This window comes from Echiichthys vipera (assembly GCF_963691815.1).
Source record: "Echiichthys vipera genome assembly, chromosome: 19".
NCBI classification, from domain to species: Eukaryota; Metazoa; Chordata; class Actinopteri; order Perciformes; family Trachinidae; genus Echiichthys; species Echiichthys vipera.
Genome location: NC_139844.1, coordinates 9,983,097 through 10,007,022, shown reverse-complemented (window position 1 = coordinate 10,007,022; position 23,926 = coordinate 9,983,097). Strand labels below are relative to the sequence as shown.

General features: G+C 39.8%; 2 protein-coding genes across 3 annotated transcripts in view; one reads left to right on the top strand and one right to left on the bottom strand.

Moving 5' to 3' along the window:
- The window catches only part of LOC310961502 (exostosin-1), a gene marked incomplete at both ends in the record, with an annotated part of 215,086 nt that overhangs the window by 110,427 nt on the left and 80,733 nt on the right, over nucleotides 1-23,926 (bottom strand). The window lies entirely within an intron of this gene.
- LOC310961967 (uncharacterized protein) lies at nucleotides 1,817-4,156 on the top strand. The gene is made up of 4 exons (XM_083934282.1): nucleotides 1,817-1,903; nucleotides 2,039-2,157; nucleotides 2,908-2,947; nucleotides 3,072-4,156. Exons 2-4 carry the CDS (start codon nucleotides 2,040-2,042, stop codon nucleotides 3,205-3,207), a joined length of 294 nt encoding a protein of 97 aa, XP_083790408.1. The 5' UTR covers nucleotides 1,817-1,903; nucleotide 2,039; the 3' UTR covers nucleotides 3,208-4,156.

Here is a 23,926-nt window from a genome sequence, read left to right as displayed (position 1 = left end):
ACAGGTACCTCAAAACTGTTGGGCAGATCTCATACTGCTCACTCTGCTCTCCCTGAATCTCAATTTATGGAAATGTAAGAAGTAAAGAAATTCAAAGATTAGCAGTATTTGTGGTATTTGTAACAAAGCACATAACTGCAACACTTGAACAAGATATAATACAGAAAAGACAGGGAGCATCGTTGCTGTAATGTACTAATTATTTTTACTTTAGGTCGCCCTATTTAAGTAGTATATAAATATTTGTACATAGTTTCCAAATATACCATATATTACTTTCCATACATGTTTTATTACTAGTACTATCCCACTTTCATCATGTTTTTCCTGATTTTATTTATTTTGTAAAGCAGCAATAGCTGACATTTTATGGTATAAAAGGGTGTAAATATGAATAGTTTATTAAAATTAAAAGCCAGCATATTGGACAGATAAGGATATTTGAAGTGTTTATGAATCTACAGTATCTGTACATAACAAACCAGACCTTCTCCTATAAAGACATTCACATTAAAACTGTATTTTATGATGTTGTGCAAATATACTAGGTTATCTAAATATAATACCATGAAATCCTCATCTCCTCGTCTGCGTAGGACACAAATACCCGTGATAAGCTTAAGGAAGGACATTTTGTTATTGACTGAATATTTAACTCAATTATATGATACATGAATGGTGAATTTGTCAGGACTTAACTTATTTAAATGTCATTCTTAAATCCTTCATTTAATAATTTAGGGGGCTGGATGGTAGCAAGAAAACTTTGACACCTCACAGCCTGCAGACAACGGTCAAGCTCCTGCAGATTATCAGTTATCCTGATATCCTGAAAATGTGTCATTTTGAAACTGTGCTTTGGTGGGAGCATCAATGCTCCTTAAATCTGATGCTTTGCGGTGCAAAAAATAACGACCAGCAAACAAACTGGTCGTGGGTTTGCAGGAATCATGTGGAGATCATTTGGACATCAGCTTCAATTGGTTTGTGAAATGCTACTGCAAACTGTGATAATGAATAAAGAATAGGGGCTTTATTTTTGGTGTTATTATAAAGTTAAAGTCAAGATCTCAAGTTCTCAAAACCCTTATTCACACTGGTGACACATCATATTGCAGGTAACACAGATAAAATTCTTTCTTTCTGGAAACATCACACTGTCAAAACATGTACACAGCCAGCGAGCAAAACTCTTACTGTGGACATTTTGTATCGTACAATTTAGTGTATTTAAGGCAACGTTGTTTTAATACTGCAAACCATTGGTGGAATGTAACTAAATAAATGTACTCAAGTACTGTACTTAAGAACAAATCTGAGGTATTTTGAGTATTTCTATTTTGTGTAACTTTAAACTTCTGCTGCACGACATCTCAGAGGCTAATGTTGTATATTTTGCTTATTAAAATGTGAAACACAGTGAAAAACCATGTATCTTCAGATGTGTTGATTTTGAATGTGTGCCTCTTGGTTCTGTTAAAAAAGACACTAAGAAACAAACATGATAATCTTGATTTAATTAATGAAGAAGGCCAAAAATAAGAAGATGCTACACATTCTAACCCATTTCTCTCTGGTCAGTATATATATATATTTGCATCAAGAACTATAACTGTTTTACCTTGAGCTAAGACAGATAAGCTGTTGACCATAACTTGCAATTTCGGATGTTTCTCAACAGATGGATATATTTATGATTGCGAGTTAAGATTAAAACATCTTGTCATTGTCGTACTGAACTCAACATTGCAAAATGCAATGACTAATACACTATTGCTAAATACAGAAGTTCATCCCTGCCTTTATAAAGACACATGTACTTCCCAACTGATTCACATCACCTGTAAAACTCACTTTGCTGTCTTTACCAGTCCTTTGGCTTAGACTCTCAGCGCGTGGACAGGTAAAATGTTTAAAGTCTTTGGGATATGTGCCGAGCACTGGCCCTGGACATATACGTATTATGACTCGTAGCGCCGGTATATTGTTGGATGAATTGCTTTGTTTGAGTTACACTTGATGTGTTCTTGTTTTTCAGGATGAAGTGTGTAATGATCTTTCTGGTGCTGACGCTGGTCGTCCTCATGGCTGAACCTGGGGAGTGTTGGTTTAAAAAATTAAAATCCATGTGGAAAGCTGCCAAAGTAGTACGCAAAGGTAAAGTTGCATTTTGTGTCTGGGAGATCTTTGATATATACTAAATAAAAATAAGGAATATAATAATATAAAATAATAATATCAACATAATTTGTGTTATCTTAAATAAAGGTAATATACTGCAATTAACCCTAAAATGCAGAATCACTTAAAGCCAGCTCTTTCTCCCCAGTATGGATGTTGTTCGGTATGGCTGGTGATTTGCAGGTCAAATACTGTATGTTGTCAACACATCTAGGTTAAAAAAAAAATCAATGCATAAAATCAAGGCACTGTGGCACAAATATGATTCTCTGTGTAAAGTATGATAGGGCATTTATTGGGTTACTTAGATACTGATAAGAGGAGTCTAAAGGTATTTTAAATATACGCCTAGCCAAAACACGTTTCTTACAGATGTATGACTAGTGCAGAGCTGCATCTCCAATTAATCCTCAGGTTCCAAGATTTTCTGATATACACCACTATGTGGAATATACTGTTGATCTCTGATGATCTCCCCCCATAGATCCTGCCCCTCCCTAAAAAACAGGTGGTCTGTGGGTCTCTAGGGTTTAAATAAGAATGCTGAATAGATCCAGTATTTACCAGTATAATAGTGTTTAGATCTCATGTCTTTTCATCAAGGAAATAATCAGTATAATATTCAAACTCAATGAAATTCATTAACGCACTGAATACTCAAAACATTAGTAAATTGGGTTTAATAGTAAGATATAATCAAATATTTTCATTTCTTTGTCTGATTAGAGTACAACTACAAGCGTGACATGAAGAAGATGGCTCGAAAGTAAGGACTTCTGATGAGGACTTCCAGTGTTTGCTGCTAATGTTGATATCAAACAAGACAGATTACAGATAAAGCTACCATTTTAACAACCTTGTAACAATTAAATGTTGAAACCTGTGTGCAGGTATGGACCTAACTGGCAGAATGGACTAGGAGGCAATGCCAACCCACCCCCTCCTGTAGCCCCACCAGCTGAAGGCGAAGCCCCGCCAGCTGAAGGCGAAGCCCCAGCAGCTGACAATCCATCTTTTGAGCGCTGAATTTAGACAGAAATGCAGGTTTACGCTATAGTTTGGGGGGGATGCATTGCCCTTTGGATTCTATAGTCCTGTGCTTCGCTATGCAAGAAACAAATGGAAACATTACACCAGTGATCTTTAATAATATTGGGCTGTTGCAGCAAAGATGTCATTGGTTTTGAATGACAAGAAATTGGCTTGCCATTGTAAACTGCCCTGATGATTAAAACTGCAAAATAAAAAGTTAAAGTCAGTTCCATTGGTTCTGTATTAAGATTTCCAATGACGATAAATAAAATAGTTTGGGTTTTTTTGTGGGAAAATTTTGGTAGATTTATCTAAAGGTATTTTGGTGTATTTAGCATCCTTGTTTGTTTTAAGCAGCATGAGCTTCCAGGTTAGTTAGTTTGACACCAAAGAAGACATAGCCCCATATTGTCACATGTTTTATTATTAATTTCATTTATTCATGGCACCTACATTAAAGGCCAAACTAAACATCTATACACTCCTGTCTCTCAGGAAGTATATAACGGCTATTTAAATGTTAAAATGTGCAGAGTGGTGGATGCTATTTGATAAGCTTCGTCAACAACTACTGTGTTGTCACAAAATGAAAAAAGACAAACTGGGAAAAGACCCCTCTCGTCAGGGCTACTTATGCTGCATATATAAAAATATATTTATTCAGATAGAATAGAAAAAAAGTTTTCCCTTTAACTCCAGAACGCCTGAGAATATTATTCTTAATCACACATTATTTATTTTTCCAGTATCAAAGTAAACCAGTGATTAGTTGTGGGGATAAAATGGTTACTGTTTAAATGATAAACCAGGATAATGTTCCTGAAGGTTAGTATTATAGTTTCAAACCTGAATTATCATTCAAACTGTGTGATTACCACTTTGTCTTTAATAAAAACATGGTGGAACACAGTGACAGTGCTCCAGAGATGTTTCAGTCTGAATATGAAGCGTTATTATTTTTGATGTGTATGGAAAGAAAAAAAAAAAATGGCTTTCATTATAAAACTGTTTGAAATTTTTTAAAAACATTTTAACACAACCTTAATAAATCTGAGAACCATTATATTCAGGTTTATACCGTTTAATCTCTTGCTGATTGGATGTTACTCTTAGCGGGATGTGATGTGTGGTAGTACAGATGCCCCAACAACACGGGGAAGGAGAGAGTAGACACTTTTATCCAGTGGTGTAGTATAGAGATGCACGATACAGTTTTTTCCAATCCGGTACTGAAACCTGGGCTGAGTGTATCGGCCAATACCCGATACCAATCCAATACTAATGTTGAATGAATGAAGCGTATACCTTGCCATGTGAGTGAGGGCATCAGGCTTGACATAAACATTTAGCCTAGGTAACACATAAACACAGATATACATGTACTTAATATTATTTAATAACAAATAACAAAGTGTACATTAGCAGCAAAAATAAATAAATAGCACTTCAATGTAAAGTGCAAAGCAAACACATATTTTAAATATATCTAGTAATATAATATATAGGAGCTGCCAGCAAACAATGGCTTAATTAACTTGCTGTTTATGATGTTAATAAAAAAAGAAATGACTGGATCTGCCTCATTCATGAGATATCCAGTCAAGCTAATGAGTCAATATCGGAGCCGAGAATCTCTAGTGTAGTAGAACACAGTGCAGAAAATGATCTGTACACATGCGTCTTTGCACCGGCTTGTTAAAAGGAGTGCTGTGGCGGCCGGGTTGGCTTCTGACCTGCAGCCCTTTTGCTGCATGCCACACACACACACACACACACACACACACACACACACACACACACACACACACACACACACACACACACACACACACACACACACACACACACACACACACACACACAAACACACACTGCAAGAAGGGTGCAAGTCTATTTGTCACCACACTTTTACATCATCTTGGACTTTTAAGGTAGGGTTTACTTTCATGTTATTTGTACATGAATTGACGTTGTGAATCATAAGGGCCACCTTTAATCAAACTGCAACTATTCTGTATTTATCACTTGGAGAAAGAACGGCATGCCACTGTATCAGTGATCAGTTAATCACCGGCGATCAAAACCCATTCAGAGTGATAAGTCACCTCCGGAGTCTCGTAAATCCCTCTTGGGCCTTTTTTTTTCGGAATGGAAATGCGGGGAGTGACAGGCCATTTGAGAGGGCGTGGCCTGAAACTTTCTGAGCGGCCACATCCTTATGGAAACGCACCTTATATACTGTAGTTTTTTTCATGGCAGTCCATAGAGTGATGCCTCATTTAGGGCCATGAAACCAAAATATTGATTTGAAAGATGTTATAATGCTTCACAAAGACTGTGGAGCTTTTAACCTAAATCTCCAATGTGATGTTAATGACGGTTAATCTTTTGCATGTGTGTAAACTGTCTGCCTCGTCTACACAAGAACAACTTTGACTTCAGAAAGAAGAGTCCGGGCAAGCTGAGGTGTCAAAGATAGGCATGATGGTTCTCTCTAACTGTCGCCTTAAGACAACTTAAAGGGCATCATGGAGCAATCCTGAAAATGACACTTGAATCCCTCCATAGAATAAAACAAACACACACCAACAGAGCAAGCAAAGTTTGTTTTCGGCAGATGCGGCTTGACTTAAAACATATCGATTGGAAATGAGATGTGGTCACAGGACGGATGAGGTTAGGAAGGTGCGTGTGTGTGTGTGTGTGTGTGTGTGTGTGTCTGAGGGTCACTTGTGTCATTGGCAGCGGCTGTTTACCTAGAGGCGATTGCTGGCCTCACACACAATCCCTACCCAGACAGAGATGCGTGGTAAATAATAGAAGAGCTATGACAGAGGGCAGACACACACTAACACAGATCAGCGTCAAGGTTAAAGATGGGTGTGGGCGTAACAGGAGAGCTCTTAATACATGAGGGGGGAGGCAGCGGAGAGACAGTCACGTAGTCAGCGTGCATCCTGAAATCTGCATATCAAGTGCATGAGAGGTCTGTATTCCTCAGTGACAGTTCAGTCAATATGATTTCAGCCGACTTACTCACATTACAGACCCTCACCAAAGCTGTTCACCCACTGGGTGAAGATCAGGGGCAATAATAACTGATGTGGTTTTGAAAAACCCTTGACAAACAGTACAGATGCTTTTAGGCCATTTAAAAAAAATGTATTAGTGGGACAATAATAATCCTGCAGTTGTGACCACAAAAATGTGAGGAAATTGCAAATAATATATTATATAAACATGTCTATGCGATGATCCACGTATTAAATTATTATTAGGATTAATTATTGAGTCATTTAACAGAAAATCAATAAATTACTTTTCAAAAATATGACTGATGGAAGGATTTGATGCTTTTTGTATGCTGGATGGAGAAATGTTGATGGTCATTTGATCTATTTTCAGCATACTATAGACAAGGCATTATACAATCAGTGAATTTAGACAATAACCCACAGATTTATCTGTAAGAAAAAAGAATCGTGTGCAGCCCATTACCTAAAATTTCAGATGAGATGTTGTCATCCATACTGCAAAATAAGTTATGTGAGTAAAAATGAAGATTTTAAGCAGGCATCTAAGAAACGTCATTATTTGTTCTTGTCCTCGAGCGGCCTCTTAATACATGCCTGCTGTGTGAAGTCAGCAGGGCAAACAAGACAGAAGGAGCAAAATATGTCATCAATCGTCAAAAGCTTTGGGACAGGAACACAACATCAAGATCCCTCTAGTTATCTCCCACGTTTGATGCTTCTCTTCACATGTTTGTCTTGTTTGTCCATTACAGTATTATCTATAAAAGTCAGGTATCTAGACTACACAGCTGTTCAAATCACAAATATGACAAACATCTTTTTAAGGAGGACCAAAACATCCTCCACGCATGATAGACACATTACTCTGTTTTTATTTGACCAAATATTTGACCTAATGACATTGTGAGGATAGAAACATCCTTAATGTGAGTACAAGTGATCAAGAGTGTGCAAAGTTAGGCACTTTGTAACTTCATTTTTTTGCTAGTGTTTTAAAGACTGATTACTTTGTTTGGAGGTAACACTATGACCAAAATGAGCAGAATGTGTACATATCTTCCTGTGTGTATGAGCACAGTCACACTGATAGCTTGAATACTGTTTGAGCAAATGCACTTTTAGCCCAGAAAAGTTACAGAAAGTTATTGATCGTTTGTCATGTCCACCCGAAGTAAATGCCATATCGAGATATCAATAGTAGAAAAATGGACAGAGGAAGATGTGGTGAAGAAGATGAGTGTAGGAATAACACTGTACTGCTCCAGCATAGAGTGTGCGCTGTGTATGTGTGTGTTGGTGTTAAATGCACTGATCAATATGGTGGATGTCACCAATCTTCCAAGTAGTGGCCGAATGTGGATACAATCCCCCGGAGCAATTACTGCTGGCTGGCTGGCTGTCTGTCTGCCTATCTGTCTGTCTGTCTCTCTCTCTCTCTCTCTTTCCCTCTCTCCTTCACTCTTTGCTTGCTCTTTTTTTGTTAGCTCCTTGCTCGTCTCAACTTAGAGCAGCAGAGAAATAGACAGTTTGACATGTAGACAGATGAGAATTAAATAAGATGAAAAACAGAGGGATATACACAGTGGATATGAATAAACATAAAAAAATATCTTATCGTAGTCCTTCCAAATTCCTTCACTTTCGATTTGAGAATTGGAACCAAAACACTGTTATTTTTTTTTAGGAACAGTTTTGTTTGTGAGAAGGTTTCAATTGAAATATTTGCAAGAATGTGACGTCCATTATCTGGTTTGGAGTGAATGAACAAGGCTGCACAGTAGTTTGTCAGAAGCTGCTGCTATAAGCCATGCAGGGCTGTAATCCACTAGAAAAAGTTGCCAACTGGGAACAAAACAAGTTTACTTGTCTAACCATCTATGAGAGAAGGTCTTCGAGAATTTGGTTCAGCTTGGCAGGTTTAAATTGTTCTTTCACGTCTGTGGCTGTTTCATGCTGCACGGAGACAAAGACAATCATCAAGTTTCACCATTTCCATTCAGCTTTGCTAATGCTCACTTACTCACTCTTCTTCAACCGCTTATCTGGGATCGCGGGGGCAGCAGCTCTAGCAGGGGACCCCAAACTTCCCTTTCCCGGGCCACATTAACCAGCTCTAACTGGGGGATCCTGAGGCGTTCCCAGGCCAGTGTGGAGATATAATCTCTCCACCTGTACCTGGGTCTTCCCCGAGGCCTCCTCCCAGCTGGACGTGCCTGGAACACCTCCCTAGGGAGGCGCCCAGGGGGCATCCTTACTAGATGCCCGGACCACCTCAACTGGCTCCTTTCAAAGCAATGCAATTGCTTATGCAATATTTCATGATTTCCATAAAAATATGTTTATGGAAACATGGCCAAATTCTTTGAATGATGTGTGGTGCAACATATCTTCTCGTCCTGCTGATAGAGGAGTTTCCTTTCAGATTTCACCTCACATGAAAGATAGTAAACACCAACTATCCTGACGTAAGAAGTAAATAAGCAAAACAAGGGATTACCCGCATGATTTCTTTTTGACATGCATCAAAGCTATGCCAGTGCGCTGTGTCAGAAGAGTGTTTTTATTATTTTAAATTACATCTAAATTGCTCTCTTCCATGACTTTTTAACACTATTATGTGCAAAGCTGATGGCAGCACCCTCTTCAGGGCCCAATATGACTCTGTTTTGTTTTGCTGTGTCCACTTTTCTTGAGCTGCAAAAGTTACAGCACACACAAACACACATATAAAACACACATGCAGCCTCCTCCTGCTGGGTAAATCCATTAAAAGTTGAAGGCTTGTTTTGATTCTGCTTTCTGGTTCGACTGAGGCTCATAAAATCACCGCAGGAGGTCGGTGTACAGCTGTGACATCCTTGACTGTCAGCTCTATACGTGACCAAGTGAGCCACCAGAGGGCTGTGTGATACTTCATGTGTGTGGGAGTTTCTATGTGTATTCATGTGGCTGTATTCAGCGGCCATGCAGAGAAAGCAACACATCGGCAGCAGCTTCAGTCCTCGGGTGCTTACACTGGAGAGAACACTGACTCGAAAGCTAAAAGAGACACCTTTGGATGAGCAGGTGTCTCAGGTGTCTCTCACTAACCTTCCGTCTGCTCAGTTTGCTGATACCTGTCTGCCCAGAGCACATCCACTGCATCTCTCTTTCTCTCTTATGCTTTTATAACATCTGATGGGCCTTTTTCACTATTATCTGACATTTTGTATAACGAAAAGCATTGTTAGTTGCAGCCCGTATATACACAATAAGAAGACACATGCACACATAACACGCAAGTTAACCATTATTACAGAGAATCTTTGCTCTCCTTCTCTGGAGTGGCCACAGTTAAATGATAAAGTGACATTATGAGAGACACACTGAGCAGACAGAAAGAACCGACTCCTTTTCTTCTGTCAATCCAGCAAATCCATACAGAGAAAGAGAGAAAGAGCTGTCTGCACAGATCAAAGTCGAACAGAAGCTTGATGCTTGGTAACAGAGAAATAGCTGTGATCCCAGTGTCATGCAGGCTGATCTTATTACAAACCTCATTACGTGGAGCAAACGCCACATGACAGGTTTTTAAATCCAAAGCTCAGAAAATGAAAGACAGTCACAAATCGGGGTTAAGACCTGCTGCTTTACACCGCAGGATTAAACGTATGAAGCGTAGCAATCATAACATGACCTACTCCTTGTTGAATTAAAACAATCTTACACAGGCATTTATCCCGCTCAGTTAAGAGCTACTCAGAAGGAGGTCTTCTGGTAGGATTCCCTATGATGGCTTATGTATTATATGATGCATGTCTGTACTTCTCTAATGCTTTAACAATCTGTAACAAGATTTACTAATTAAGGTTTTCACAACTCTACATCACAGATTTAAAAGGATTATGTGGCCAAGTGTCTAAAACCTCGTACACTGGAGTGAAGATTTGAACGGCAAGTTATATAATGACCTTTCGGGTACAAAATGATAACAAATATAGGCTAAAAGTGCAAAGAGAAAGAGAGCTGCCTGTAAATGTGAGGTGGCTGTGAACTGGTAGCTTGTCCTGGTGAATCCAAACAATGGGTTTTCTTTAACGATATCTTTGTGTGAAGAACTTAAGTGCAGGTCTGAGTGATCTTTTCAAGCTGAGGTAAGGCAGTGGTTAAAGATGTACTCTTTTACCCTTAGGACCAATGTGTAGGCAGCCCTCCAAGGTTGGCCTTCAGGTAAATTAAAAACATAAAAGGCCTTCTTCCCATTCTGGGTTACTGTAGAAACATGGCGGTGCAATACTGTGGGCTCTGTGGAATATGGATGTATAAAGATCTTGATACGAGGCGGAGCTACTTTTAATCATAGAATAGAATAAAATAGAAGTCTTTATTGTCATTGTGGCAGGGCAACAATGAGACTGGAGATGCAACGCCGTTTGGTGTGTAGTAAAAGACAATTAAAAATTTAAAAGACAAATTTAAAAATTTAAAACACAACACAACACAAGACAACAGGCAACAGATAACACTGTTGATTAACAGTGTCTCATATTCCTATGAAAGCTGCTCTGTTGTCGAGAAACACTGGGTTCTACACAAAAAAAGTTCTACTGCCGGGTCTAAAATGATCAGCATTCCTTCTTCAAAATGTTATTGGACTGAATGGATTCAATTCTGATATTAACGTGAGTCATTTCATCGGGGATGTAATGTGCAAAAGTATACACTAGGAGCAGGTTTCCTAATAAAGCAATTTTTCATTGATCCCCATGTTAAACAGGCCGTTTTCACAGTATAATTAAACCTATTTAAGGCCTGGTACAAAAAACATTCTAGACTGTATGTTTAGGTCAAATCTCCATGACAACACTGAGGAGGGTGAATTTTTTTGTACCAGGCTAGTTTTTATTTTATTGCAGGTTAAAGTTTATGAATAATTAGGGGCGTGGCCTCTTGAGTGACAGCTAGCCGCTGGCCTTCACTTCTCCTCGGAGGTAAACGTAAGCCAGATGGACTTATGTCCCTCCCCCCAATGCCCTTTTTTGGTAAGAGGAATTGAGGCTGGGTCAAAGTCTGACAAGATGGCGACTCCAGTCGCAGTCTATGGTTTAACCCTAGAAATAAAAATCAAAGTCAAAAAAAAATTGCCTTTGTAGAGTTTACAGAAGAAAATATACATTTAAACCTGCAAAAACCTACAAATGTAAGTGCTATAGTTTAGGATAAAATGAATGAACTAACACCCAGACTCCAGTTGTACGTACAGTGAGGTAAGAGTACACTAGTGTCACCACAAATAAGCCAAATATTATGCACGTAACAGATGCCAACATGAATGAAGAAAAATGCTTATTCAGGGCAGATTTCCTTTTGCTCCCTTCACTTTTCTCTCACAGTAAGCTGAGACCTGTGGGTTGTGGGGACCAATATTAGTTAAGTATTTATTTACAGATCCTGGCAGAGCTGTCCTGTGAATAATTCATTTTCCACGCTCAGAGGAGTCTGTTGACAAGACAGCCTGAGGAAGGAGAAAGGAAATCAATGCAGCTATGATGGGCAGCAGACTCCTGCATATCTGCTTCTGACCTGAACCTAGCTATAGGTGTGTGTGTGTGTGTGTGTGTGTGTGTGTGTGTGTGTGTGTGTGTGTGTGTGTGTGTGTGTGTGTGTGTGTGTGTGTGTGTGTGTGTGTGTGTGTGTGTGTAGTTGCAGTAGTTACAATATCGCCCTATGTAAAGTGATCAGGTCTTGATCTGCTGATCTGAGCGAAACAGTGTCCATGGAGGGCAGACATACCGCAGGGAAATGTCATCTTCACGTTCCTCCTGTTCTACGCTGTAGACAGTAACTCTAGCATGCTGCTACACCTGTACCCTCTATTACAGATTGGCTGAAGAAAGGCTGATGTGGTACACAAACCAATTAACTGTAAACTGAATGGGTCTAATAATGTGATTGGTATTTTTCAGTACGCACTTGCATTTCCAGTTTCTGCTCTCAAAAAAGACCCATCATGACAACCCAACCCTGATTCGCCCCCAGTTTGGGATTTTTGTAAGGGAGCTCCACAAGCTGTCAGCAAGCAAAATATCAGGGCTAAAGGAAGTGGTAGAGGGCACTTTGCATAACCCAAACTATGTGTTAATTATTGTAACCGTGATAACAAAGGCCCCTTAAGCTTTAAAGATTAGGGATTTTAACCCAAACTAATCCAATCTAACAAATGAATGAAGACAAATGTGCAAAATGTGCTCTGAAGACCTAAACACTGTGTTGTTCCAGAGGGCATTGATTGACTAAAACATTTTGTCATTGTTGAGAATATGCAGTATTTTAGTATGATTTAGTATCATAAAGATATTACTCATTTCTTAAGAAGTAGTGCAATGGGAAGAGCAGTTTGGAGTATTCAGTACAACACTTCTCTCTGTCCTCCTCACTTTCCTCCCTCATTGAATGTGTAACCACTCCTTTCTACTACTGTTTGTCTGTTTCCTATTTAACATCACTCAGTCAACGTCTCTCTATCCTCCCATCCTTTAAATCTCCCGGAGCAGAATGAAGACCATCTGCGGAGAGATAATTGGGCGCTAACATAAGTCAGAGCGAGATGAATGAAGACGGATGACAAGCCCTTTTTTTCCCAAGGATGTCTTTGCTCCTCACAGGCAAATTCAACAATGCAGCGAGTGAGACGCCTTTGGGTTTTCAGTTTGATTTGAGTGACAACAGTAAACCTTATTCTTAGTTTAGCTCTTTATTGTCCTGTTTGCTTGTTATTAACCAGGTTTCTTTCTATTATGCTGTGGCTAATGACATGTTTTAATGTCACACCTCCACGTATAAGCAGCTTTGGGTATATGAGGGTTGTGTAGATTTGTTTGTGCCTTTCAAAAAACAAAATCACCAAAAATGTGAAGGATTGACTAAACATTGGGTTTATTTGCTCTAACATAATTCTGAAACACTAGCATGGCTGGCTAACAGCCTATGAACTAACCACAGTACAAACCTAGCATTACTTCCGAGGTCAAGGCACTGTCTTGGGGAATTTTCACCTATTTGGTACACCCAAACATAAGCCTATAATAGAAGAACTGTTGTAAAGTACCAACATGCGGCGAGGTGTCCTTTGAAAAGTAATATATTCTAGTTTCTAAAGATGTGCATGTTTAGCATGTGGCTAAAGAACTAAACTTAAACTGCATCAGATCAAACATGGCTCCAAAACGTCTTCTACATTTTTATCAACCATACCTGTATTGTTTTTTTTAATTCACACATCAATATAGTTTTTTCAAACTGTTATTTTTGGTCATGAGTACTTTCACACAGAACACGATTATTACACCGTGAAAAACTGACGTTAGGTTGATGGTAGGTTTGAACGTGAGTCACCCCTAGCGGCCGTTTGACCAGGCTTTTGTTGGCCCTGTCGAATATCAGGGCTTTTTTTTCTTTCCTGAAAAAAAGCCTGGTTGCTGACTGGATATTACTCTAAACGAGATATGACGTGGGTAATACTCAGCGTCACAACACCACGCATCATCTTTAAAAGCTGGCGAAGTAGAGTAGACATTTTATCCAGTGGTGCAGTGCTATTTACCCATAAAACTATCTGGATGTCAACTACATAATTCAAACTGCAGCTATTCTGTTTTTCTCACTTGAGACAGAAGTGCTGCAGCACCATTCAGGTGTGTCCAATGATTACCCGATCATTAAAACCTATTCAGAGGGATACATACACTCCGAAGTCTCATAAATCCCTCTGGGGCCTTTTTTTTCTAATGGAGGCACGCCAAGTGAGAGAACTTTTGAGAGGGCGTGCCCTGCAACTTTCCCAGTGGCCACATTTCACCTAAATGGAAACGTGTGCTATCTTCTTCCAAAATTCTTCAAAAATGTTTCAAAGCTTTTGCAATGCGAAAAAAAGACATCAACTAATCACATTGTTACTTATTAGGATAAGACAACAACACAGAGGTCTACTACTGGGTCAGCAACCTTGACAAAGGCAGTACGGAGTGCTCCACCTCTTCCTTCTTACCCTTCACAATGAAAGCTCTGTGGAAGTGAATCATATTACCGATAACATTACTTCAATAAAAGTCAGTAAAACAATTGTTTATATGAACTATGTATTAAAAGACTCCTGATTGCATTATCAGGTGAGTTTGTTGGCCTGTCTGCCCTGCCGAAAAATCCAAGAAGAAAAATGTACACAAAAAAGATGCTGGTGTATGATTTTTAAGATGATAATTAAAGCCAACAACATTCTCTTGTGAGATTACAGGTTAGGGCTGTTGCATCCATTGTAAGAGATTGTGCAGCAGAGAGAGAGCAGCATTGATGGAATTGACAGGGGACATGTAAAAGATGCATGAAAATACTATAAAGGTTTCCTGAGGAAATGACAGGAAAGATTAATGAGGCAGGGGGGGGAGAAAACAGTAGTGTGTTGTGATCTGCATTGAGGTTTGCATGGATTTTGGGTGGATATACTGGTATCAGTGTATATGTTAAACCTTTGTAACAGAAAACATGATACAGAAAATGACGCTTGGGTTAATATAGAAATTGGGTCATATTGCTATTTATTTTAATTTATTCTATATTTTGATGATCCCCAGTTGACTGAATATGATGCTTATTTTGCTACTTAGGGCCAGGCACGCGCCAGGCACGCCGTTAGACCTGGGCATTCAGGGCTATAGCCCCTGATCTCTTGGAAATAGCCCCACACCTCTGTGCCATCATCAAAATCAACATAATGATGATGAAAATAGACCAGTATAGTAAACTTTTGTGTGGTTGCAGCCACAGATGCAACATTGTAACTTAGAATCAAACTTAAAGCAGACTGAGTGACGGTGTTTTGGTTCAACGAGTGACCCTGTTAACTGGAGACTTTCAGCTGAGTGCCTCTGCGGTTGCAGATGATGAAAACATGTTTTTAGGAGAGATACTCATAGACTGTATACAAAGGAGATCTGTTTTACTACACCAGGGTGACGTGGCTGGTGGCAAACCAAGTTAACTTTCATTTATTTTTCCGACGAAGGCATGACTACAAATCTCCTAAAAAAGTTTTGTTTTTTTTAAGTGGTGAATAAAATTCTACCCACACGTGTTTACACATGCCGGTTTCAAACACAAATAGATTTGTTTAGAAAATTAATTAGACATGGATATTATTAGGAAGAACAACTCGCTCTCCTCCTGATTAATGTAACAACAAGCAACATAACGCCACTGACACATTTACTCAAACAAAACTATAAAGACTGATCAGGTAGGTGACGTTATGCTTAACATTGTAATGAAAAAGTAAACACAGAGGCAACAACCGTGGACGCTTTCAGGTGAAAGTGTCCAGTTAACGGGTTAAACCCAAACACTGGTCAGGAGAGGAAACGTCCGTCGGAGCAGTGATATCTTCTAGTTTGCACAGTTTCAGGAGACCAGCAGTGGATTCAACCCGGTCCACTTGACATTGGGTCGGTGCATGTCAGTGTTTCTGAGGCTCTAGGCTGCTCTCATGTCTCATTCTGGCTGCTGGGGTCTGTACTGACCTAAACATTAACCTCCTCAGTAGACCTGCCCTGATAGGAGTCACACATTACCAGGCCTTTCCTTTAATTCCTAAACTACATCACAATTGTAATTTCATTAGCCCAATTTCAAAAATGTCTCGGGGGGGAAACCTCCGAATCCCTGTATGAAGAGGACTCTTACTTCTGGGCTACAGCCCCTGATGTTTTCACAGGCTAGTGACGCGCCTGCTTAGGGCACACTCACACTGTCCATTCGTACCGTGCCGCGTGCTTTAGGGTGATTGCCCCCCCTCCCTCTTCCCCCGCCGGCCGTGGCTTGAATGTGTTTTGCTGATACGTCAACACCCCTTGGAGATTTAGTTTTGTATTACTATTTTTGAACATTTCACCTGACCAAATCGACAGTAAACACTCCAGCTCTGCATCAAACCACTGCTAACTATTCGGCAGCATCATTTTAAATGTACCTCGCGGGGAACAGATGCATATAAACAGGCCGTCAAGAGGGGGACGCCAGTACAGTTGTCCCTGAGCCCTGGAGGTGGGAGGGGCCCAAGCAGACGGTCGGTCCCTCCCACCTCAAGGGTGCTTACCATTACCTAAAAAACTGCTAGAGACCAATTGTAGCAATGTCCCAGGCACAGGGGGGACACACGGCGGGACATCAGGATCGCCGTCAATGCTCACGCTTGTGCCCGTACATGTGCATCCGTGCTTTACAAACGCCCACCTCTCGCAGTGCAGTTGTACTCACACTGGTCAAATGAACTAGAGTTTAGCCGTAAAGCATGCTTGGGCATTAAATATTAGTTTGCCACTAATATTAAGTATTCTTTCATAAAATCGGGGTACAAGCGGCCGAAATGGGTTTTCTCAGGAGGGTGGCTGGAGTCTCCCTTAGAGATAGGGTGAGAAGTTCAGCCATCTGTGAGGAACTCGGAGTAGAGCCGCTGCTCCTTTGCGTTGAAAGGAGCCAGTTGAGGCTGTTCGGGCATCTAGTAAGGATGAACCTTGGGCACCTTCCTAGAGAGGCGTCCTAGAAGACCCAGGACCAGGTGGAGAGATTATATCTCCACACTGGCCTGGGAATGCCCGAGGATCCCACAGGTAGAGCTGGTTAATGTGGCCCGGGAAAGGGAAGTTTGGGGTCCCCTGCTAGAGCTGTTGCCCCCGCGACCCGACCCGGATAAGTGGTTGAAGATGAGTGAGTGATTCTTTCATAAAAGGTTATTTGGTGAGAAAAGCAGCCATCAGCTAACCCTTGCAGAATCATATTCGTGTAATATTGCTGCACAATCCATATAAAAAAGGTATACTTTCAATCCAGCTCAAAAATTCTCTATATGGTCTCCCATGTTATTAAAATCCGTTATTTGAAAATCCGCTAGTGTACACCAGGCTCAATGCTGCTTACATGGCACTCCAGCTGACAGTTAAAATACCTCCACTGCATGTTGGATTATTAGTAAATATATATTTCTTTCATATGATTATTATATATTATTTTCAATTGATGTCATAATTATTGTTTCAGCTGTTGCTTTCCAACATCAAATCATGCTATTGTCCATTTGATTTTTGAAAAAAGCCTAATGCATTTTATAAAATCCCTGTACGGAAACGCTCATTGATCTAAAAACAAACCAAAAAAAACAAAAACTAAGATGTATTATAGAAAAATGTGTGTGCAGACCTCATTGAAAGAAAGCTGAAAAAGCAGCGTGTGTGCACGAACTGGAATAGGCATTTTCAATTATTTTCTGAAGTATGCAGTCTGGAGTAGACAGAGGAACTAAAGGAGAGTAAAAGAGACAATCCATCAAACAGACAGTCTGCACAGTCAGAGCAGAAGAAAAAAAATCAGAAGGAACGGGAAGCATCTTATACGAGTCTGAATACCTTGCTACAAGCAGATCTTAATATGCTAAATCTCTCACAAGAAGATGAATGGAAACTCCTCTGTAACATATAGAACAAGAAAATATTAATATTGAAATCATGTTTCAACAAACCTCAGCAGACATAAGATCACAAATTATTTCTATTATCACGTCTCCATCTGAGGCACTAAATTCTCATTTCTGTGCGTTTCCAGAACTACGCTTCCCAAAGAGCACATCAATCAAACAGTGTGGGTGGAAATGCAACATCTTCACACTCACTTGGCTTATTCTTCATCCATTTATGTATTCATGATTTTTTATTTTTAAATAAAACCATGGAAAGAAAACATGCATCATCTTTTTTTGCACACCGGATAAAGAATTCCAGTTGAGTTAAAGTATGTCAATCAAAACATTAAAAATAAAACATTGCAAAGAAGTATGGTTTTGTGCCTAAAAAACAGTTCAGATTTCAGAAGCCTTCCCAACAGGTTTTGTACATTTGTACAAGTAGCAGAAGGTTTTATTTCAGCTGTGGATGAAAGTGCACTTCTCATGTGTTTTTTTCTTTGCAGAACATTTAAATTTTTTTGTCTAACATGCTTTTATGGGAGTTCAGCAATGGTCAACCACTATACCACTGTATAACCAGGTATTGTAACCAGGTATTGTTTTTCTTGTCTTGAACATTTTTTCGGTTTTCTCTTCTAAAATAAAACATTTTCCCTGAAAAAATACCTATTTTGATTATGTCCTGGACTATACTTTCCAAGAAAGTATGTTTGTTGTTCAAAGGAGATACATTGTTGGCCACTATACATTTTACTTTGGCAAATAAGTTTTATGCAAGCGTACATCCTGACTCACAATGAAGAGTTTTAGCCACGGATGTAAAAAGAGGACGGAGTTGGAGGCGGAGCCACCGTTCATTCCTATTAAAGTTGCTCAGTGGCTCATGAAGACAAAGCGTTCAACTGCTTGAGTAATAATGCATGATATGTGAAGGAGCACAAAAGTGCAGCTGGTAATTGTAGATCAGTTAGTACTAAAACCATTTTAAATATTCAGAACCGATAGGTATCGAAAAATCTATATTTTTGTTAACACTATTGTATCTTGTGTCAAACATCGACTGTCCTTCCAAAACTAAAGTCAAAAGAAGACGCCACATCAAAACCAACCACTCCCCTACTCTTCTTGTTAATAAACAGAACAAAATGATTTCATAAATGTATTAATAATGGAACCTGTGGTACGAGTAAAACACATCATAACAGTGCTACACAGTGTGAATGTAGAAGATGGAATATACAGTATGACCTTGTCAAAAGAAAGGACATGAAATCTGACTTAAGGTCTAAAATTAGCTTTATCCTGATCAGGTGAAAACATTTGAAATATATAATAGGAAGCAGACCAATCCTCAGAGGGCAGTTTAATCAGTTCCCCCGCAGTTTCACGCCACAGCAATATCTTCTTTTTTTAAAAATTAAGAATCCACAAGGGACGTGGGCACATTAGCTGGTGTTAGCGGTTACCCTTTAGAGCAACATGCAAATCAGTGGCCTAATTCTTTGGCTGTAGTTTGAAAATAGCAGCTTTATTAATCTGTGTGGAAGGAACATCAATCATCAGAGCTGCTCAGGTCTGCAGCCCCAACAACATGATGTATTAATTACTTAGGTAACCAGAAGATTTCCCCTATACTTCCCTCTCACCCCTAAGTCTCTCTTCAAGACCTGGTTGGGGGGGGGGGGGGGGGGTTATACTTTACCTCCGTACTTTGCAAAGACACCTGTAGCACCACCACAGCTCTCTGCTAAAATCAACCCCTCTGTACAGAAAATACAGACATTTTACAAGAGTTTGAAATCTCATCTCGTCTCGTTCTCGTAGACTCAATATCGTGTATTGTCTCTTCTCGTGAGCTGACGGGCTCGTCACACCCCTTTTTCTGAAAGTATGGTATATTTTTTAATATTGTACTGTCGTGACAGCGATATGTTGCATCATGTGTCGTCCTGTCATTGAATTTGAAAGATTTCTGCATCTATTATTGATTTACTGTGTGTGTCCCTAAATTTCTGGTTGCACCTCTAAAATTTTCAGTTGGGGGCCAAAGTGCTCCTAGTGAACACTGGTCGACAGAAAGATATTTGAGAGACAAAATTACTAGACAAAGGTAAAATACCACTTCAACTGAAACAAAAAAGGTAATAAATCTGATATTTTTGATATTATGAAGGAATTGAGGAACACACACTTGCACTATGCATGCACATCCATCACAGCAGAAGCAATCAAAATGCATGACCATATATTCTTTATTGTATATTTCAAATCCTATCAGTATCCTCTGAAGTCTATTGTGCTGGCAGTGTTTTAAAATGATAGTTGTGTCATCTGTCAGCCCTTTGTTGTAAAAAGTATTTTTTAGGCTGGTACCGTATATTAGCCTTGTGAATAAAAGGGCACCAATTGTACGTATCTGACTATAATGTCCTCTAGCAATGCAGGGACACATTGGTTTCAGCTGTCTGGGCAGGGCAAACATGCTGGAGGGGACAGTGCCATCAATCAGCACATATTCTGAGAAGGCACACTGTCAATGGCAAAAGAGAAATAAACAAGACAGCCATGATAATACAGCAAACATGCTTCAATAAACTTAAATAATGACAGGACTCGGCTCAGCTGATTTATCAAACGCTCTAAATCAAACATTTGTGTAGTCGGTGTGGAAGGTAGTTAGTGACCAAGTAACTGTGACCTGAAAGACGCATGAGAGACAGAAATAGAGAGCCGGAGAGGTCATGAGGTCAAAGAAAATGGAAAAATGAAGCTAAACTAACCTGAGGGGATATGCAACCTTCACCACTTCTATTTTAAAAAGACAGCAGCTGCTGCTGCGGTTCAGTCATTACTGTGGAGCTGAGAACCTTTACATGTGGATGCACATATCTGTAATATTTCTCCTAAAAGTAATCTTTATGTACAAATATTATAAGCTACATAGGGTTTCCAATATTTCTTTATTTTTGGATCATTAAAACATTTGTATTAAAGCATCCAGTATTATTGGTATTATTTGTTTTTCCAGCCTGGACACACTGCACAACTCCCCTCCAACATACTACAATCAGTGTTTAAGTTTCATACGAGAACTGCAAGGAGAGGAAGAGGGACGCCGCCTAGACGCTGGCAAGAGACAGGACCCCTGACCAGATTATGATAGTTTATAGAAATGCAGAACAATGAGGATACAGACATTTTATACAACAAACATGTGTTCATGAGTCAGACGTCACTCTGTTTGTAACCATTCCTAGAGAATGAAGTCTGGACAAAATTAGGATGACATTTCTGAGGTTTATGCATCTAGTTAGTTATCAGTTAAATAAGAGAAACGTCTACTTTAAATGAAAACTACCCTCGCCCAAGAGAGCCTCTTTGCAGGAGTTGACGAGATCAAACAAGCACAGCCACTCAATTCAACAACTGCTGTGTGTGTGTTTGTGTGCCTATCTGGAGCCACTAACACAGGACTAAGCAAAAAAATACGAAGTGAATTTATTTTCATATTTAAAGCAAATAGGGAGTCCAAGATTTATGCACAAAAGGTTCTCGTTTCTGGAAGCTTCCCAGTACAACCAGCCTGCCACTGTTGGACACTGAGCAGCTCTGCTGAGGTGGGGATTAAATGTCCTGCATGAACGCACACTGATATTGCTAAAAATCGTGCAGGAAGTGACCAATTTCCCCTCTCAGCTTTTTCCCAACCGGACAGAATTGGCTTTCCGGTCTCAAGATCACATGTCTGAACTTCAGATCACTGCTCCTCATTATGAGACTACAATCTATCCTCTCAAACAAACAGGTCTTCAAACCGGCTTGGGTTCAGGAGAGCAGGTGGATAAAGATGTGCAGCGTTTTTTTTCTGGCAAGATGTTCTGGATGTTGACTTGACAGATGTGCTGAAGCGTGGAATGAGTGTAAAATAAAGTAATGATGTCGGCCCACAGGGTATAAAGCTCCACATCCAGATGAACTGGTGGCCACAAAAAGTACAAGTTAAGAGACAGCACAGGTCAAATTTCAAATTTGTAAATACTGACCCTTGATCTAAGCCACACTGGGTGGGAGACTATGAAGGATTTAACATTGTTCTATTCCGGCACACAAAACTGTGCTCCTCTCCTCCAGAGGCCTACACTACAAAACAGGATTTTTGGTTACGGCGGTGGTTCACTTACATCACCCTGGTAACTCATGATGCACAGCTAACCCGCTCTGGAGCAGGTTATGTACCAGATAACAGATCAACCCGTGTAAAGCACCTCATATTGACCAATCAATTCTCTTTGAAAATTACATCACCATTCATTTAGATCCAGAGAACGTGAGAGGAGAGGATACTGAATTCATTGTGCTTTTTTTTAATAGTAGGGTTCCTTCCCCTGGGGGGCGTTCGTACAACCAAGGGGGGCGCTGGGAACGTGAGAGTTTTTTGTTTTTGTTTTGGGTTTTTTTCTTTCATAGTTTTCACATCTTTGCAAAAATAGGCTAGCTGAAATAAATCAGCTATCGTCATGACCTCTATAGTAACACCGATAAACATCTCATCAGAAATAAAAGCTTTTAACTGGCAAAACATGAGCTGACTTTTATTTTAAAGCAGACCTGCAGCATCAGTACAGGTCTAGAGCCACGGTCAGCATCTTCTAGTGTGGGATTTCTACACCGTATAAGAAGAAAACAGAAAATTTGCAATTTGCAAAACTTGCAAGGCAGACATAAGCTCTGGAGGAACAACAACGAAAACACACAATACACACTTACCAGCGGTAGCGTGCAGCTTGAGCGTAACGCTAGCTTACCATCAGCCAGAAGCTGCGCTTTTCCACACACCATGGCCGCTGCCGTAGTCGGAGATGATGGAGAAACAACAGTGGATCAAGGTGAGGTCAGGGGGGCGTTTGCTCAATAAAAGGTGAGAACCACTGCTTTATAGATATACATATCATCCCTCTACAGAGACTCGTTGAAGAACTAATACTGTACTTTTTACTTATTATATATGAAAGTAAGCTAAAAGAAAAAGGATAAAATTGTCATACACGGCATCTAAACAACACATTTATTTAGTGGAATACATACATTTAATCACAGTCAGATAGATGCGGCGATGATATGATATAAGAAAAAGAACTGTGACAAACATCAGATTTTTTTCCAGCTGTCCTTCCTGCATATAGCAGGTGCAACTGCGCTGCTGTTCCCCCGGAGTATGTGTTTGTCTAATGTGTTTGTTTCAGTTTGCTCTTCGCTCTGCTGCCAGCCAACTTTTCCATGTTTGTGATTGGTCATATGTTGCAAGCACCGCCTCTTTCAGGTGAACATAATCATGGATAGATTGATAAAAACCCAAGGTGGACTTAACGAGTTGATACCCACTGTCGTTTGACCGCTTAGCAACTGCGGTTGTTAGGGTTAGTGCAGATAACCAGAAGATATCCTGGGTGCGTTGAGCTTGTTCGTAGTACAGGGCGAGTTACTCCAGAGTGTGTTCGTATACATCAATCTACAGTATGTGTCCCAAGAGAATACCATGTCTCCTAATAACCTCCCTCCCTCACCACATCCAGGCTTAAAACTAATCTGATAAAAGCTGACTTTGTCATTAAACAAAAATCAAATATCTTTTCAGCCAGACACTGGCCAAATGATTTAAGTCTCAGAAAATTGGAAGAGATATATCCCTGGCAGAGTCTCCTTACTCATATTTGTAGGTCTGGTTGGCTCAATGTGCAGCGATTCACTCTCCCGCTGTGCAGTCTTTAATGGTGGTGGACTTGGTGGAAGAGGAATTTATTTATGGCACAACTATTATGAATGTAACATTGCCAAGTGTACAAGCATCAACATAATGTGGAGTTTTCTAACATGACAACCGGGTCCTGTGCCAACTTATTGTGTCTGTACTGGCACTCTAGTGTTTAAAGATGTCTTTGGCCCTTTACATTTTAAAGATGATATATTTTAAGATGTGAAGCTTAGTTAGAGTTCTGTTGAGAAGAATACTTTATCAGCTTTTCTCTACTCCTGCATTCGTCACTCACTTTAGGCCTTGTGGCTTCTTTTCGTCAGCTCAAAGTCTGATGTCAACATCGGTCTAGAATAGGAAAAAGGCAAAAAATGAATTGCACATATGGCAAGAAAATTGTGTGAGCAGGGTTTCGCACAAAAGCTGCTTTGGTTCTCT

Coding starts and splice junctions, on each gene's coding strand:
- LOC310961967 (XM_083934282.1), top strand. CDS start 2,040: ATGAAGTGTGTAATGATCTTTCTGGTGCTGACGCTGGTCGTCCTCATG. Junction 2,158..2,907: donor TGCCAAAGTAGTACGCAAAG/GTAAAGTTGCAT, acceptor TTGTCTGATTAG/AGTACAACTACAAGCGTGAC. Junction 2,948..3,071: donor ATGAAGAAGATGGCTCGAAA/GTAAGGACTTCT, acceptor ACCTGTGTGCAG/GTATGGACCTAACTGGCAGA.